At 36.7% G+C, this 16,577-nt stretch overlaps 1 protein-coding gene across 3 annotated transcripts in view; it reads left to right on the top strand.

Annotated features, from left to right (window-relative positions):
• The window catches only part of LOC104358009 (contactin-associated protein-like 4), a 252,607-nt gene that overhangs the window by 151,941 nt on the left and 84,089 nt on the right, over window positions 1-16,577 (top strand). For all 3 annotated transcript variants that reach the window (XM_032992904.1, XM_032992903.1, XM_032992905.1), the window contains exons 4-7: window positions 1,556-1,703; window positions 11,757-11,960; window positions 12,134-12,318; window positions 14,300-14,443. In XM_032992904.1, the coding sequence (XP_032848795.1) occupies window positions 1,556-1,703; window positions 11,757-11,960; window positions 12,134-12,318; window positions 14,300-14,443 (681 nt within the window). The remainder of the gene's footprint in view (window positions 1-1,555; window positions 1,704-11,756; window positions 11,961-12,133; window positions 12,319-14,299; window positions 14,444-16,577) is intronic.

Here is a 16,577-nt window from a genome sequence, read left to right as displayed (position 1 = left end):
GGTGAGATGGCAGGGCGGCCCCCACCACCACCACCCATGAAGATTTACGGTGGAGCAGACACTGATTTATGAACTGTGAGAGGTTTCACATGGATGAAAAAGGTGACTGTGCCTGAAGAAGGCTGGGATCTTGTGGGAAGAAGTAGTCCCCGCTGTCGTAGTTCAGCACTGGTAGGATTGCAGCATGTGGGGATGTCCCACGCTGGAGGAGCTCAGGAAGGGCTGCAGCCTGTGGGAGGGTTGGTCTCATGTCAGAGAGGGTTTGTGAAGGATTGTCTCCTGTGAGAGGGTGACAACGCTGGAGCAGGGGAAAAAGCTCCAGAAGCTCCACCCACTGAAGATGATAGAAGTGGCAGCACTGACTGCACCCTCATTTCATGCCCCTGTGCCGCTTTGGGGAGGAGGTAGAAATATCAGGAGCAGACCTGGGCCTGAGAAGAAGGGATATGTGAGGGGAAGGTGTTCTCAAGATGTGGCAATGCTTTTCACTGTTTTACTCTGTTAAGTGTTATTGTTAGTGTCTGTAATAAATCTATTTTTTTTCTTCACCTAACGAGTCTTCCTTTTACCTGTGATCGTAAGGGGTGATTTGCCCCTCCCTGTCCTATCTCGAATCCCAAGCCTGGCTTATTTTTCCCTTCTCATTGCTGGGAGGGAAAGGAGGAGCAAGTGGCTGTGTGGTGCTCAGTTGCCTTCAGAGCTCAAACCACGACAATTACAAATAGACAATGAGGAAAAAAAATAAAAAACACAACACATCTGAACATGTAACCAACAAAATCAGAAGATATTCTCCAGTCTTTAGGATGCTAAAATTTATGATTACAGTTCTTTAGATTTTTTTTATGTTCTTCTTTACATTACTTTATGTTTCCTTATGTAACAAAAAGGGAAAGTAGTCTTATCGGTTAAATACTGCCAAAACAAAGCTTCTATGATAATTGTTTATTCTTTTATCTCTGATCTGGGGAAAAAACCCTGAAATTCAGATTTTTGTTTTTCAAGAGAATGCTGAATTAAAATCCTTTTATAATACTCTGGATCCTTTAGTTGGAAACCAGAGTCTTTCAACACAATGATCTGTCAGTATAAGAACTTTTTGGATTCAGCCTACTACACATCTAAAACACAGGTTTGCAGTGAAATTTATCTAACCTTTCAGTAAAAGAAAATCATAACACTCGTTACTCATAACACTTTGTTGTCTCATGAAAAAGTATTAGATGGTACAATACACTGAAATTCCAGGATATTCTACACGTTTTGTGAAAGCAATGTTTGGTTTTAAAATGTTTCATTCACTTAAATTTTAGGAGTTGTGAGATTTTTCAATTATTGTGGTGTCAGTACTAAATGCACAGATGACTTAACACTCTATAAGAATAATCAAGATTGATTCAGTGGCTGTTCCTATGGAATTCACTGAAAAAATACATTATATTCCTGTGCTTAACTGTTTTCCAGATGAAGGTATAAAATGAAAATATCAGCAATACTTCCATATATTTCTGTATTCAGTATAGATGTGGCTGATCTCTTTTTCATTTTCTTCTAGGCCTTTTCTGGAAACACAAATGCGGACAGTGTCATATACTATAAGCTTCAGCATTCCATTAAAGCAAGATTTCTCCGTTTTGTGCCTTTGGACTGGAATCCGAATGGCAGAATTGGAATGCGCATTGAAGTGTATGGATGCACGTACAGTAAGTGTTTTGCTTAATCAGCTAAATGAAACAACTATTAATTTTTGTCTTTTCTTACCTACATTACTGTTTAAATTAAATTTCTAAGCTTAAATTTAATCTTGAATAAAATTGATTCAATAAGTTTATGTGCAGACTTCACTATTTCTGCATCATGTGACAATGTGATGCTTATTTTTCAGTTCTTTCTGTGTTGGAATGAATGGTGTGGACATAATCCAATGACTGGTTCACTGCAAACTCTTCTTTTGAAAGTGTTAAAAACTACAGCTTAACGTGGTATACTTTCTATCTGAAGGATGAAATGTAGAAAATGTTTACAGTTTTAAATATACATGGTCTTGGTCCTGAGCCAATAAAAGCGCAAGTAGCTAGACCCACAAATGTACAGTTGAAGGATATTTCAAAGTTGTTATATATTTAAGGGGTACTTTTGAAATATTTTTTGTGTCATTAATAAAACATTAATAACTGATATAAGCATTTGGAAGACAAATGCATAAGTGTTATGGTTGTATTGATCTACTGGACAATGTAAATCTTCCTGTTGTCTTCCTGTTACAGTTTTTCATCCCTGGACTTTTTAAAAAATATTCCACTTAGAAAGTTGTTTGCTGCTTTTCATTCTCCACATCTTTTCTTCATGAGGGAAACAGAGTTTATTTTATGCAACCCCTTTAATTGCTTGTTTTAAGTACTTTCATCTATTGCTTTTTGTAGGAATTTTTTTCTCAACTTCTGGGTTTAAGTCATTCTTTACATGGTTGATCTCTTCTGAATGGTCTCTATATATCTCTCTTCTATTTCCATTCATTAGCATCTGACTTTAAACTGAACATCAGTAAAACACGTCTGGGCTTTCTGCCTTAAATTGACTTTGTGAAATGTGTCAAAGACCATGAACTAAGGATATTGAAAATTTCAACCTGGCTGCAGGAGATAGGTAGGAGAAATTAGGTGAACTTCCCCATCCGAGAGAACAGACGGCTCATGCCAGAAGGGCGTGAGAAGATAAAACCACACAGAATTCCTCAGTGACATCTGCCTGGAGACTTGGGAACGTGAGTTATGTTTCCTAGAACAGTCTAATGATACTACTGTAACTGAGAAATATGGTCAAGATTCAACTTGCCCTACACTGTTTTAAGTACCAGGACTACTAAAAGTTAAAAAAGAAGGCTGAACAGATGACTTTATCATTCCCAGCTGAAAGGTAATCTAAGTCTTCCATTTGAAATCTCACCTCTGTGGTACTTGATGAGAATACCTCCTTTTGTGTCTCTAAGCTTCACCGAATGTCAGTCAGCTTTGCTTCTTCCCAGTCCTTTACCTTGTGCATTCAACAATGTTTAAATCCTTACAGAAGTATTGTTCTCAAACATTTGCAAACTAAAGAGCTTTCTTCTGCACATGGCTATAATCTAGATTTTAATTATCTATATTCACTATTGTAATTTTCTCTATCAGACCTTGCAAGGTATCTCACGTCTCTCTTCTGTGACATCTCTATTCCATGCTGCCAGTAGAAAATCTATGAGTCTAAAGGACAAAAAAAGGACAATGTTGATGTTACTAAAACTAATAAAACATCTGGAATAAGCAGTTACACAGTTAAAATATTGTGTGTAACTAGTTTTGATGAAGATTATGTATTTTTCTGTCTTTTACTTATTTGATACAGGATCGATCCTATAGCTAGTTTATGGAAACAAAGCAATGATAGTCATCATCTAAGATTAGGCTTAATTTAAAAGGAATATTTCATCCATTATCCACTTAAATGCAGTACATAGAGAACATAATAATGTTGAAAATACAGAAACTTTTTTTAAGCTGGTTAAGATTTTCTCTGTATTAATGATGTTGTGAGTTCTTGAAATGCTTAATTTGTGTATAAATGCTTTAATTACAAATGAATTACAGGCTGTTTGCCATCTCTTTATTTATTTTGAACATATAGAATTATCATGTGCTCTTAGTAGTTCCATTCAGTGGTTGTTGTTGAAGACAAACCAGGTGATTATAGGCTTATAGTTCCAAAATATATTTAAATATTTGAAAGATGAATTCTTTCTCTCCAGTCTTTTTCTCCATTTATCAGACATGTACAGGACATGTTGTTACAGCAATTATGCCTGGTTGTTTCTGAATTGTTATGTACTCTTCCAGGTGGCATCAGAAAATAAAAAAAAAAAAAAGCAGAAATGCCAATGATACCTATTTTAACTTTGATTCACACATTCCAGATTTCCCATTTCTCATTCTTCCTCTCAGAGAAATCTTGTTGGGTTTTATATTGTAAGACTAGGCAACTCTCTTTCCATTTACCACCAAGTATGTGAACTATGTTCTGTATTCAAGTGCAAATGCAGTAATTTCTTCCTTCGGTCTAATCTCTTGCAAATTACACAACTAAAACTAAAACTGTAAGAATATATAAAGTTGATCTCACTATTCCGTAAAGTGATAGTGGAAAATGCATATCTTACATTCAAAAGAAGTCATTACTATCTTAGTGAAGTAATACTTACAGGACAACTGTTGGCTCTACTTTCAAGTTGCTGCTCTGTTGTCTTCCAGCAAAACACCTGCTTTGAACAACTTAGCCTAGTATCCTCAAAACTAACATTTCCCCTTTAATTATAGTCTCAGTGAGGTTTGGTAATGTCCATGATAGGATAAACCAGGTTATTATGAGTTTTGTTTCCTTTTTTTTTTTTTTTTTAACACAGAACTCCATTTTTACTATAAACGTTTTTAGGCCAAGGACTGTCATATTTTATATGTTAGTAAAACATGTATATGGAACAAGTCCTTCCATTTTTGCCTGTTAGTGCTCATGGAATAGAAAGGCTAAATGAGGGTGATCAGTTATGGAGATATATGAAACATTAAAAGAGCTCCCCTGTATTCTTTGTATTTAATTCTTCTTCTTCCTCACTCTGCTACCTCTGCCATGTTCCTCAGTTTTTTTACTCCCATTCTACAGTCTTTTTCATGTGAAAGAAAGATGTTTTCTACTTCCAGGTGGTCTACCTGGCTTCATGTGGACTGATGAAATGTGCTTGTGCCACAAACACTCTGTGCTGCCAGAAACACCCCACCCTAAAATCTCTCTCAGCTTCTACCTGTTAGTTCTTCCTATTTAGTGTGTGCAAAATAGACTGATGACTCTGTACAGTCATTACCTGTGTCTTGTTCCTGAAATGTCAGATTGTGACAATTAATCCATGTAAAACAGAGTTCAGGTTAAGCTATCCCCTGGCACTATAAAAGATTAGAAGTCTCTTTAGCTTACTCTTTCCTGCCTTCATTACAATGCTCTCATTCCATCCTCTGAAAACCAGTAAGCTAAAAATTAAAAAAAAAAAAAAAAAAAAAAAAAGTCTTTTTCAGATGACAGACAGAAAAATGAGTTTAAATGTGAAAATTACAATTGTATAAAATTGTAGGGGAAAGATAACTGGGAATTAAATAAATTCTGTACATTAAAATAATATTAGATGATTAGATTTAGTGCCTAACAACTAGCACTGCAGATACTGTGATATGCAAAGCCTCTTCCAGGGTCATCTAACACTGTTAAATGTGTTGAGGGTTTTTGATTATTCCCTTCCTGGCTGGAATGCAAAAAATCTATGGCATGATTGCATCAGTCAAAGAAAGGACTTCCCATCCTCTTCATAAACAGGATATTGCACATTCAAGGGCTTCATGTGAAAGCAATTGTAAAGAAGTTCATTTTAAATAGGGTTGATTATGAAAAATTTTAACATACCACTTCTCCGATCCTTCCCCCCGCCCCCCCCCCCCCCCCCCCCCGCCCCCAAGACTTTGTTTAAAGCAATTGCTAAGTCCTGATTTACCTAACTTTTCTGAACACTATGAACCTTTTCAGGTCTGCTTTTCCCAAAATTGGAAAGGGTCAGAGAGCAGATTTCTCATTTTAATGCAATTTGTCAGGACTAAGGCTATCTAAAAACAATAAAAAATGCTAAACAGTTTACATTGTTTTGTTTTTTCCTTATAGAGCATTAACATTAATTTCATTTAATTTAAAGATCAACAAAAATCAAATTGGTTTTCAAAGATATTACGACTAAAACTTTTGCTCAGGATCACTAGAACTCTTGATCCTATCGCAGGTGAAGAAGCTTCTAGAATTTCCAGTTTCTCAGAGACATTTCATCACATTCAAAGGTATTTTCACAGTATACTAAAGATTCATATTACATTAATTTGAGAAAGACACATTGTAAATTATGAAAACAAAAGATGAGCATTCACAAAGCAAATCAACCTTTTTTATTTCCCTTATTTATAAGAGTAGAAAAAACCCATGAGGCCTGAAATTCAAGTCCAGGGAATATTAGAAGCTGAGAGAAGTTGGTAAATGTGAAAGAGGAAAATATTATGACAACCTGGTTATTTGGGATAATTCTTTTTATCCTGATAAACCTGTAGGAGACCCATGCTTTATCTCTCACAACTCTTGCAGTTTATTTCTAGTGGTAATGCATAAATGGTGAAGACAAAACATGTGTGAGAAATTTTATAACCATTTTAATTAACATCTCCAGCCCTTTCACAATCTTAATTTGTGCCTGGTGGGGGGCGGGGGGGGGGGGGGGGGGGGGGGGGGGGGGCGGAGGGAAGGTTTGCTTTTGTATATTTTCCAAATTTGGAGAGAGTAGATTTTGATTCCTAGGAGATAGTGCTGCAGAATAGTGTAAGGGATTTTTGAGAGAAGTGCTCAATGTTTATGTTCTTGTCCCAACAACTAATAACAAGAGTATGTTCCAAATTAAAAATACCTGCTGTTATGAGTACTTACTAAGAATATATCTAGTTAACTGGTCTGATAGATACATAACAATGTAAAAGTTCTATTAATGAAGTTTTTATTGAAGCCATTAAACTTCACATTATTTATTTAAAGTTAACACTGATCAATGCTTTTACTGTCCCTATTCATTCAACAACATAATGAAGTAAAATAGTCAACCTAGGATTCATTTTTAGCTAGAATGTCATATTTATTCATTGTACATTTGATAAATGGATTCTTCATAAGTAAGAAGTACTTTATCAAGATACGAAGAAAATCAAGAAACTATATTTAAAAACATAGTTGCATTCACTTGACAAGCGTTTGGAAAATGGAATATAAATGACAGACTTTAAATACTCTAGTTAATTTGAATTGAGTTCATTTCCATACAGACAATGTGGAGAAATATTTTTAGTGAAATTAAATAAAGTTATTAAATAGATAGTGAGTTTCTGTTGACTTGCAAGAAGTCAACCAGTCAGTTGAAAAATAATTTCATATTTTATTGTGTCCTTTACATCTTAATTTATTTCACAAATATATCTTTCAAGGGTAATTACCTTTTCTTCTTTACTTATGAACTGTGAATACTCTGAGTTTTTTATAGTGTTATCAGTTCCTTTGTGTGTGTCTTGTTCAATCTGTATTGATTTTGACATATATACTTTTATATTATTGTGATAAAATCAGTTGGTTCTTTTCTCCCCTCCCCTCCCCTCCCGTCGCCTCCCCTCACCTCCTCTCCCCTTCCCTTCCACCTTCTTTCTCTTCAGTTTTAAACTGAAAGAAGTTAGGTTTAGCTTGGACATAAGGAAGATATTTTTTCTTCTTTAATGATGCGGGTTATGAGACACTGAAACAAGTTACCCTGAGAAGTTGTGGATGCCCCATAGTTGGAAGTGTTCGAGGTGAGGGGCTTTGAGAAACCTAATCTAGTGAAAGATGTCCCTGCCCATGGCAGGGTGGTTGGAACTACAGGATCTTTAAAAAGTCCATTCCAACCAAAACTGTTGTGTGATTCTATGCTATGAAGATGTGCCTTGAGGTGTGTTCCCAATTCTCCTCATTGCAGGTGTTGTAGGTTCCCCTGTCTGCCTGTCTGACCTGCTTTCTCAGGAGGTTTTTCTGCTTGCTAGAGGCATGGATCCAGGACATTGTAGAGAGACTGTTGAGGCTCGTCCAGCCTTCAGACTATCTCTCTCTGTTGCTCTTCCATGTGCGCACCAACAATAATGGCAGGGGTGTCCTGGTGTGTATCAAGCATGGCTCAAGGGCAAGGGGCAAGGGCAAAGGATCTCAGGTGGCATTTTCCTTGTTCCTGCTGACAACAGAGAAGTTCTTGAGGAGGACTGGTTGGATCCTTTGGTTCAACAACTAGTTGCACAGCTGGTATCAGCAGCAATTATTGAGATTTAAGAACCTCAGGACATTCTGAGGACAAAGAGTTGCTAGGAAGAAACAGAATCCATTTGACCAGGTAGGTCAAAAGCATATTTTCCAACAGGCTGGCCAACCTGGTGAGGAGAGATCTACACTAGGAATGATGGGAGAGGGAGATGATGGCCCAAAACTAAGTGGAGAAGTGGTAGGCTGCTTTGAGAAATAAAGGCTTCAGGACAGTGTGGACAAAATAGGTCATGGGAACAACAAACCAGGGCTGAAATACAAGCACTTGACCACATCAAGTGCAGACACACAAATATGTAAGTGCTGCTTTGAGGGCAACACGATGGGGGAACTTCTCACACTTTTTCTGAGAATTCCACAGAAGTGGATGCCTTTCTGAAGTGTCTGTGTGCTAATGTACACAACATGGGGCACACACAGAAGAAACTGAGGTCTTCATGCTTTTGAAAGACTGTGAACTCATCATGAAGACATGGTGGAACAGCTCACATGACTGGAGTGGTGCCATAGATGGATACAGGCCATTTAGAAAGGACTAGCCAGGACAATGAGGAAAGGAAGTTTACATTTCTGTGATCAGTAAGCAGGGGTGCATGGAACTCTGCCCGGGGACAGATAACGAGACAACTCATAGTTTATAAATTAGGATTAGAGGACAGTCCAAAAATGGTGGCATTCTCGTGAATGTCTGCTACAGACTGCCTGATACGGAAGAAATGAATGAGGCCTTCAGACAACTGGAACAAGTCTTAGACTCACAGGCCTTGGTCCTTATTGCAGACTTTAATCACACTGATATCTGCTGATGGGACAACATAGCAGCACATAAGCAATCCAGGAGTTTTCTAGAATTCTTTCATGATAACTTCCCCACACAGGTGATCAAGGAGCTGACAAGACAACACACTCTACTGGAATTCATACTTACAAACAAGGAAGAACTGATGGTGGATGTGAAAGATGAGCCAGCCTTGGCTGCAGCAACCATGAAACTGTGTTGTTCAAGATCCTGAGAGAATACAATAAGGCAAATAGTAGGATCATAGCCCTCGCCTTCAGGAGGACAGGCTTCTTCATGCTCAGGGACCTGATTGGTAGAGTGACATGGAAGATGGTCCTGAAGACAAGAAGAATCCACAGAGCTAGTTGATTTTTAAGGACCATTTCCTCCAAGCTCAAGAAAAGTCTATCCTGACAAGCAGGAAATCAAGAAAAAGCAGCAGAAAATCTGCATGGATGAGCAAGAAGCTCCTAACTGAGCTCAGGAATAAAAAGGGAATGTACAAGAGATGGAAGCAAGGTCAGATGACCCAGGAGGAATACAGAAACATGGGCTGATCATGCAAGGGTGTGGTTAGGAAAGCCAAACCACCTAGATTTTAAACTGATACAGGTCATGGAAGACAACAAGAAGGGCTTCCACAAGTATATCAGGAGCAAAAGGAAGACTAGGAAAAACCCAGGCTCACTGCTGAGTGGGGCAGGGGACCTGGGGACAAAAGTCCAAGGTACTTGATGCCCTCTTCACCTTGGTCTTTGCTGGTAAGACTTGCCTTCAGGAATATCAGGTCTCTGAGGCCCACAGGAAAGACTAGAGCATGGGAGACCCTCAGTGGAGGAGGGTCAGGCTATGTAACATTTGAACAAGCGGGATATATGTATGCTCATGGACCTATCGGGATGTACCCAAGAGTGCTGAGGGATCTGGCCACAGTAATTCTGAGGCCACATTTGCTTATCTTTGAAAGGCAGATGCAATTGGGAGAGGTTCCTAAAGACTGGAAGAGAGTAAATGTCACTTCTATCTTCAACAAATACAAGAAGGAAAACCTGTGGAACTGCAAACTGGTCAGACTCATGTCAATCCCTGTGAAGCTGAAGGACCAAATAATCCTAAAAACCATTTCCAAACATGTGAAGGATGAGGAGATTATTTGAAACAGCATGGAAGTATGAAGGGGAAATAATGCCTGACCAAGATAATAACCTTCTCCAGTGATATAACTGGTTTGCTGGGTGAAAGGGAGTGTTCGGTGTTGGTTATCTTGAGTTTAGCAAGAGTTTTGATGCTGTTTCCCATAATGCCCTCACAGATAACTGATAAGTACCGGCTATTTAGGTGGACAATGAAGTGGACTGAAAACAGACTGAACTGGATGGCTGAAGAAGTTGTGATTAGTGGCATAAAGTCAAGATTAGTCTATTCACTTGTGATGTATCCCATGGTTGATACTGGTTTCAATGCTGTTTAACAGCTTCATTAATGACCTGGATGATGAGGCAGAGTGTACGTTCAGCAAGTTTGCAGCCAGTAAAAATTTGGAGGACTGACTGACTCACCAGAGGGTTTTGATGTCATGTACAGGTACCCAGACATGCTGAAGAAATGGGCTGGCAGGAATCCCGTGCTGTTCAACAAAGGGAAGAACAAGATCTTGCACCTGTGAAGTAATAATCCCAGCAAGGTTTTACCAGTGCACACTGGGGGCTGACTGTGGCTTTGAATAAAAAGACATGAGAGTTCTGATAGACTCCAGGTTGACCACAGGCTGGCAACATGCCCTTTTAACACAGAAGGCCAACAGCATTCTGGGCTGTTTTAGGAAGAGTGTTGCCAGCAAGTCAAGGAAGGTTATCCTTTCCCTCTATTCAACTGTAGTAATAAGACCTGTCTGAATTGCTGGGTCCACTTCTGGGATCCCTATGACAAGAAAGATATGGGCATACAGGAGAAAATCCAGCAAAATGCAACAAATATGATTAAGTGACTGGAACATCTGCCATATGTGTAGTGGTTGAGAGAGCTGGCACTGGAGAGTAGAGGGCTCGGGCGGAATCTTACTCATGTGTTAATACCAGATAAGAGGTTATAAAGAAGACAGAGCTAGGACCTTTTCAAGTGGTGTCCAGTGACAGAACAAGAGGCAATGGGCACAAACTGAAATACTGTGAGGGTGGTTGAACACTATCATGGGTTGTCCAGAGAGCTGTAGTCTCCATCCCTGGAAATATTCAAAACATGAGTAAACACAGCCCTAAGAAACCTGCTGGAGATGACCTTAATTTGATTGGGGATGTTGATCAGGATGATCTCCAGAAATGCATGGCAACTTCAACTGTTCTGTGACTCTGTGATGCACGTGCTGGAAAACTGATGATACAAAGTCCTGTATTCCAGTACTAAACCTGTAATTCAACTTAAAGTCCTAATTTGTTTATGATGCCAGTAAAAAAACACTTGATGAAGAGAAGCAGGTCCAACTCACAGCTGACATGTTTTCATTTTAGAATATCTTTGTTTCTTTCCTACAATAGTATGCCATGATATTATTTTGAACTGCTCTACAGTTACCCAGATTGATTTTTATAGTAGCTTATATCTACAGCTGGCATGAAGACCCTGAAAATCAGTTAAATGTAATGGACATGACTTTTTTTTTTTTTTTTTTTTTTTGTCTTTAATTGGAATTAATTGCAGATAAATTAATAGAGAATTTCACCCTGATAATACAGTAAGGACAGAAACAGTCCAAGCCAAGGAAGACCTTTCAGCATGTGAGATTAGTATTAGATTGGGATAGAAGCCAGTTCTCTTCTGCATACCTTGTTTTATTATCTAGTGATAGCATCATCATTAAAATAGGACAGTCTTAACAAATGGGGAAGAATAGTAATAGCAGAAATAAGCTACATTTTACTGGGCATACATGAATCTAGGGATGTTAGTGGTAGGGCTTCATTTCATGTTGAAATAACATGCAACTGTTTCTTTTAGACATAGCATTATACATTATCTTTCATTTCTTTACTTCTAGGGTCCGAGGTGGTTGGCTTTGATGGGAAAAGTTGTCTAATTTACACATTTAATCAAAAACTCATGAGTGCACTGAAAGATGTGATTTCTCTGAAGTTTAAAACAATACAAAGTGATGGAATTCTCCTCCACAGAGAAGGACAAAATGGAGACCACATCACCCTGGAATTAATTAAAGGGAAGCTGTCCCTACTCATTAATTTAGGTAACAGCTACAGTCTCATAAAGTCTAATATAGTTCTTAGGTATTATTTGACTAAAACTTCTTTTCATTTGTTAAGTGAATTTTAATGTATAGAGTATGATAAACTAGGACTATATATTTGAATAATTATATTTTTATATGTAATTAATAGATTTTATTTTTCTTCTTTCAAGGTGATACTAAAACTCATCCTTCTAATGCCCAAATTAATATTACGCTGGGCAGTCTTTTGGATGATCAACACTGGCATTCTGTTCTCATTGAGCACTTTAACAATCAAGTAAACTTTACAGTGGATAAACACACTCATCATTTTCATGCAAAAGGAGAATTCAGTTATTTGGACCTTGATTATGAGGTGTGAAAATTCCCTTTCCTTTATTACATTTATTAACTTTTTAATGTAAATGCAGTTAAACAAACAAAGAAGACAGAATTTAAGAAAGTTTCTAGTATTTAAGATTTTAGGGATTTTCTGTCTTCTAAAGGAATGAATCAAAGAAAAAGAGATGTTCTTAGATTACTAATGCTCCACTAGACTCTCATCTCAAAATTTTCGAAAGACCATCTTTTTCATCTCAGAATTCATTATATTAATAACTTTGTTTTAGTAGTGCTGCAAATGTGGCGAACTGTGTAAACATAAGGAACGAGCACCCACTCAAAGTTATTATTTTATGTCTTCCTGAAAATTGCAATAAATCAACATAAAACCAGTTTAGAAATGTTTAGAATAAGACTTAGATTCCTGTTAGATCTGGCAAATGTACTGTGAAAAAATCTTGCTTACAGAAATGGTATATTCATGAAAAGGAATAGATGTAATTTGCTGTGACAGTTTCCCACCTATGGTTAGAAATACCACTATTTCATGGTTGTAATGTGATGACTGGCTGCTTTATGTTTGCCCCTGTCCTGTTTGTTGGATAAGACAATGAGTGATAGGGCAGAGTGCCTGGAACGCACAGATCTAATTATTTTATTCTACTCATTTGAGTTTTTAAGCAGATTAGACTAAGATTTCATGCTGTTACATGTCTGCATTATCCCATTTCAAAAATATCATTCACAAGATTAAAGTCATGATTCTACTTAAAATTTCTTAATCTAAGTCACAATATCAAGGCTTGGAGATCATACCTTTAAAAAAGAAAAAAAAAAAAAAAAAAAAAAGAGAGGAAGAACAACAAATATTAGTTTTAACTGATTGGCAAATAGATTTATTTTGCTAAATCAACCAGTATTTCAGATTGATTTTTCCTCTCTTTCACATACTGTAGTTTGAAGCATGTGTTACCAATACAAGGTAGAAAGGAAAGCAAAAGCTGGAAAAAAGCCTAAACCCTTCCAAAAATGTATGAACCACTATATTTAGAATTGTATTCCAGACTATAAGAAATTCTTAATTTAATAACTTAATGAAACATCATATATTTAATTTTGGTTTTTTTTTTTTCATAAAATGATTTTAAATATTAAATGAAATTTCAAAATTAAAAGATAAATAGTTTAAACTAACCCTTTCTACAATGTCAACCAGAATAGCTTTGAAATGGGTGAGTTCAAAAGTTCACTTACACTGGCATCCTGCTTCTGATGATGCCCAAGAGTGGAAATGTAGACCAGAGTATAACTCAGGTCACTGTTGTGACAATGCTCTTCTACAATAATCTACTGATTTCTAACAGTTTTTACCTCAGGGACTTATTAAGACAGAGTGATATTCTTGAATTTAATACTCTCAATGGATTTTTATTTTTATTAAATCTTCCAATCTCTTTCTGAACCCCAGTAAACCTATACCATCACATCAGGGAACTGCAAAGTCTAAGCATTTTGAGAGGGAAAAGGTATCTCCTTTCATTTGTTTTGAATCTGTCCTAGAATAACTTAGTTTGATCCACTCTTGTTTTCTATTACATTAGTTATGATTTGCACACAGTGGAGAAGTCAGGCTCAAATTTCCTAAAGAAGTTGTTACAGAACTCTCTTCTCCCTTTTTGCACTTTCCAGTGTGGTCTGCATGTACCGGGGCTTGTCCTTCTTCTCTGTGGTTTTGCAGCTGTAGTGGACCATGAAAACTGTCAAGACTATACTAAACAACTGTCAAGAGACATCCTCAGAAGAAAAAAAAAAAGCCAACGTTTCAGAATATTTTAACAGATACAGATGACTTGACATAGCCTGTTCTTTTAATACATAGATGTGATACAAGGAAATAGCCAAGAAGTAGCAGATTCATTATTGGCCAGTCTTTGACTTCTGCTCTTACACTATTGGCAACTACTTTCCTTAGAAAATTACTTAATAGTATCATTGATTTCTCTTTTCTTTCTAAGCTCAGCTTTGGAGGCATCCCAGTGCCTGGAAAATCAGGGACATTGTCACGCAGGAACTTTCATGGGTGTTTTGAAAATATTTATTATAATGGCGTGAACATTATTGACCTGGCCAGGAGGCATAAATCTCAGATCTACTTCGTGGTAAGAGATTCACAGTTAAGAAAGAATAAATAAGCAAAATAGAGAAAAGAAAAAGACCATAACCACTTTCATATGCAACCTGTTAACACACAGTTCTAGCAAAATCTGTGTTGTTTAATGAAAGAAAAATCAAGGAATCACCTAATTGAGCTATTTTGTATTTGCTGCTGTACAGACTCATCTAGTAGATAGTGCAGGATGCACTTTATTATTCAGCTCTTGAGCTGATATTTAGATGTGTGTGATACCTCACTGTTGTGTGGTGTCTCACTGTTGTGCATGCACACAAGCTGGTGAGTAAAATAAGTATCTGCAGTCATTGGAACTCTGGCTTTGATATCTATAGCTGCCTACTAAGAACACCAACAGTACATTTTAAAAGCCTTCTATTACTGAGGACACTGATCCACTCTGTTTTCTCCAGAGTGTTATAATTTTGATAGATAAGTTCTGTTTGTCAATTTATATTGCCCTTTGTCTGAAGAATTGTAGTTTAGGTTGATGGGTTTAATGTATTTATTGTGACATGGTCAACAGATGTATTGGCCAAATTCCTACCACTTAGAGAAATGGTTCCAGTAACAAACCAAGTTTCTTCTGTGTTACAGAAGTTTTTCTATAAATTTTAGTATGTCCTTTGTTTTGTTTTGTTTTGTTTTGTTTTGTTTTGTTTTGTTTTCCCAATAGTACAAGAGCCATCTCTATTTGCAGTATTTATTTATTTAGCAGCAGGAAACAGAGATATGATGGAAATAATCAGCTCAAAATAATTAACAAAATGTAAATTACTTTCAAGCTCCAAACCTTTTGATTGGGACTTCAGTTCAGAATACGAACAATCAAATTTGGTTCTCTGTCCTAGAAAAAATGGATGACAAGCATCTCTATGTGAAGCTCATCTGAAATACTGAAAAATTAACTAAACTGTCCATGTAATATCCTGTCCACGATACTGATGGATGTTGGGAAGAGGGCAGTTATAGAAGGCTCTGTGTGGACTAGTGAAATAGGAACTGTGAAATTACTGTAATAGGAAATTTTATCATTTTCATCTCAAATGGTATAAACTGTTGTGATGCTTTAAAATCTAGGAGATGTTTTATAATATAAATGTTCCAGAAAGTATCTGTTACCATCGAATTCTTGTTAAATAGCCATTTTTCTGGTCTGATACAGTATCAGGCAGTTTTTCAGATAACATGAAGGGGGAATCTTCAGGTGGTAAGCATTTAGCATTTAACAAGGTTTATTAATCTGATGACTACATTTTCACTAAGGGTCAGTTTGGTTGACTATTAATTTCTCTACAGCTGAGTTCATAAGGCAGAGCTTTTATTTATTTATATATTTTCCTTGAAGAAAATGAAAAGAGATAAACTTTAATGTCTTGCCATGCCAGGGGCTAGTATTTCTTAAATTGATTTTTTTTTAGCTTTTTACTATAAGGTCAAGTTTTATGTATGTCCAAAAGTTTAAAAGCTCTTTGTGTTGAACATAAGTTAAATGTACTTTAAATTCTAAAGACACAAATCTTTTAGTAATCATCTGTATAGAACAAATCAGTTATAGTTCAAATGGTGACAGCAAGTCTTTAGATCAAAGTGCATATTCTATCACTATCAAGATTCATAAAGCATAACTCTGACACCAGATGCAAAAAAATGCATTACTCCTATTCCAGTCTTCTTATCTGTATCGCTCAGTACAACTGCAGACACAGGTTAAGTTCAGGGTTTGCCAATGAACTCATAAGCAAATTTATTTAGGTACCTAAGAACCAGTGATTTCAGAAGCAGTCAAGCACAAAATTAAAGCTAGGTGCCCAAATACAACTCGTGATCTGGTCCATGTGGGCCTGCCTGTAAACACATTTTCTTCACATTTATGAAGTATGTGTTTCACATTTGTAAGTAACAGTAGTTTATATGTGGAATTTTCTCTAACTATCTGTGAAAACAAATATTGGGGTCAGTGCATATCTCCAGTTGCACTGATCTGGAAAGACGGCTCCTTGTTCTGGCAAATATTTTTTTTTCTTTTTTTTTTTTTCTCAAATTTAACACTGCTTTAAACAATCAGTAACCAAGCTCTGCATACAAGCAGTTAGACCTGTGTAAATATTTTTACCAAACTT

This window comes from Tyto alba, unplaced genomic scaffold (genome assembly GCF_018691265.1).
Source record: "Tyto alba isolate M040663 unplaced genomic scaffold, T.alba_DEE_v4.0 Super-Scaffold_13, whole genome shotgun sequence".
Lineage (NCBI taxonomy): Eukaryota > Metazoa > Chordata > Aves > Strigiformes > Tytonidae > Tyto > Tyto alba.
This window is presented reverse-complemented; position numbering and strand designations above follow the sequence as displayed.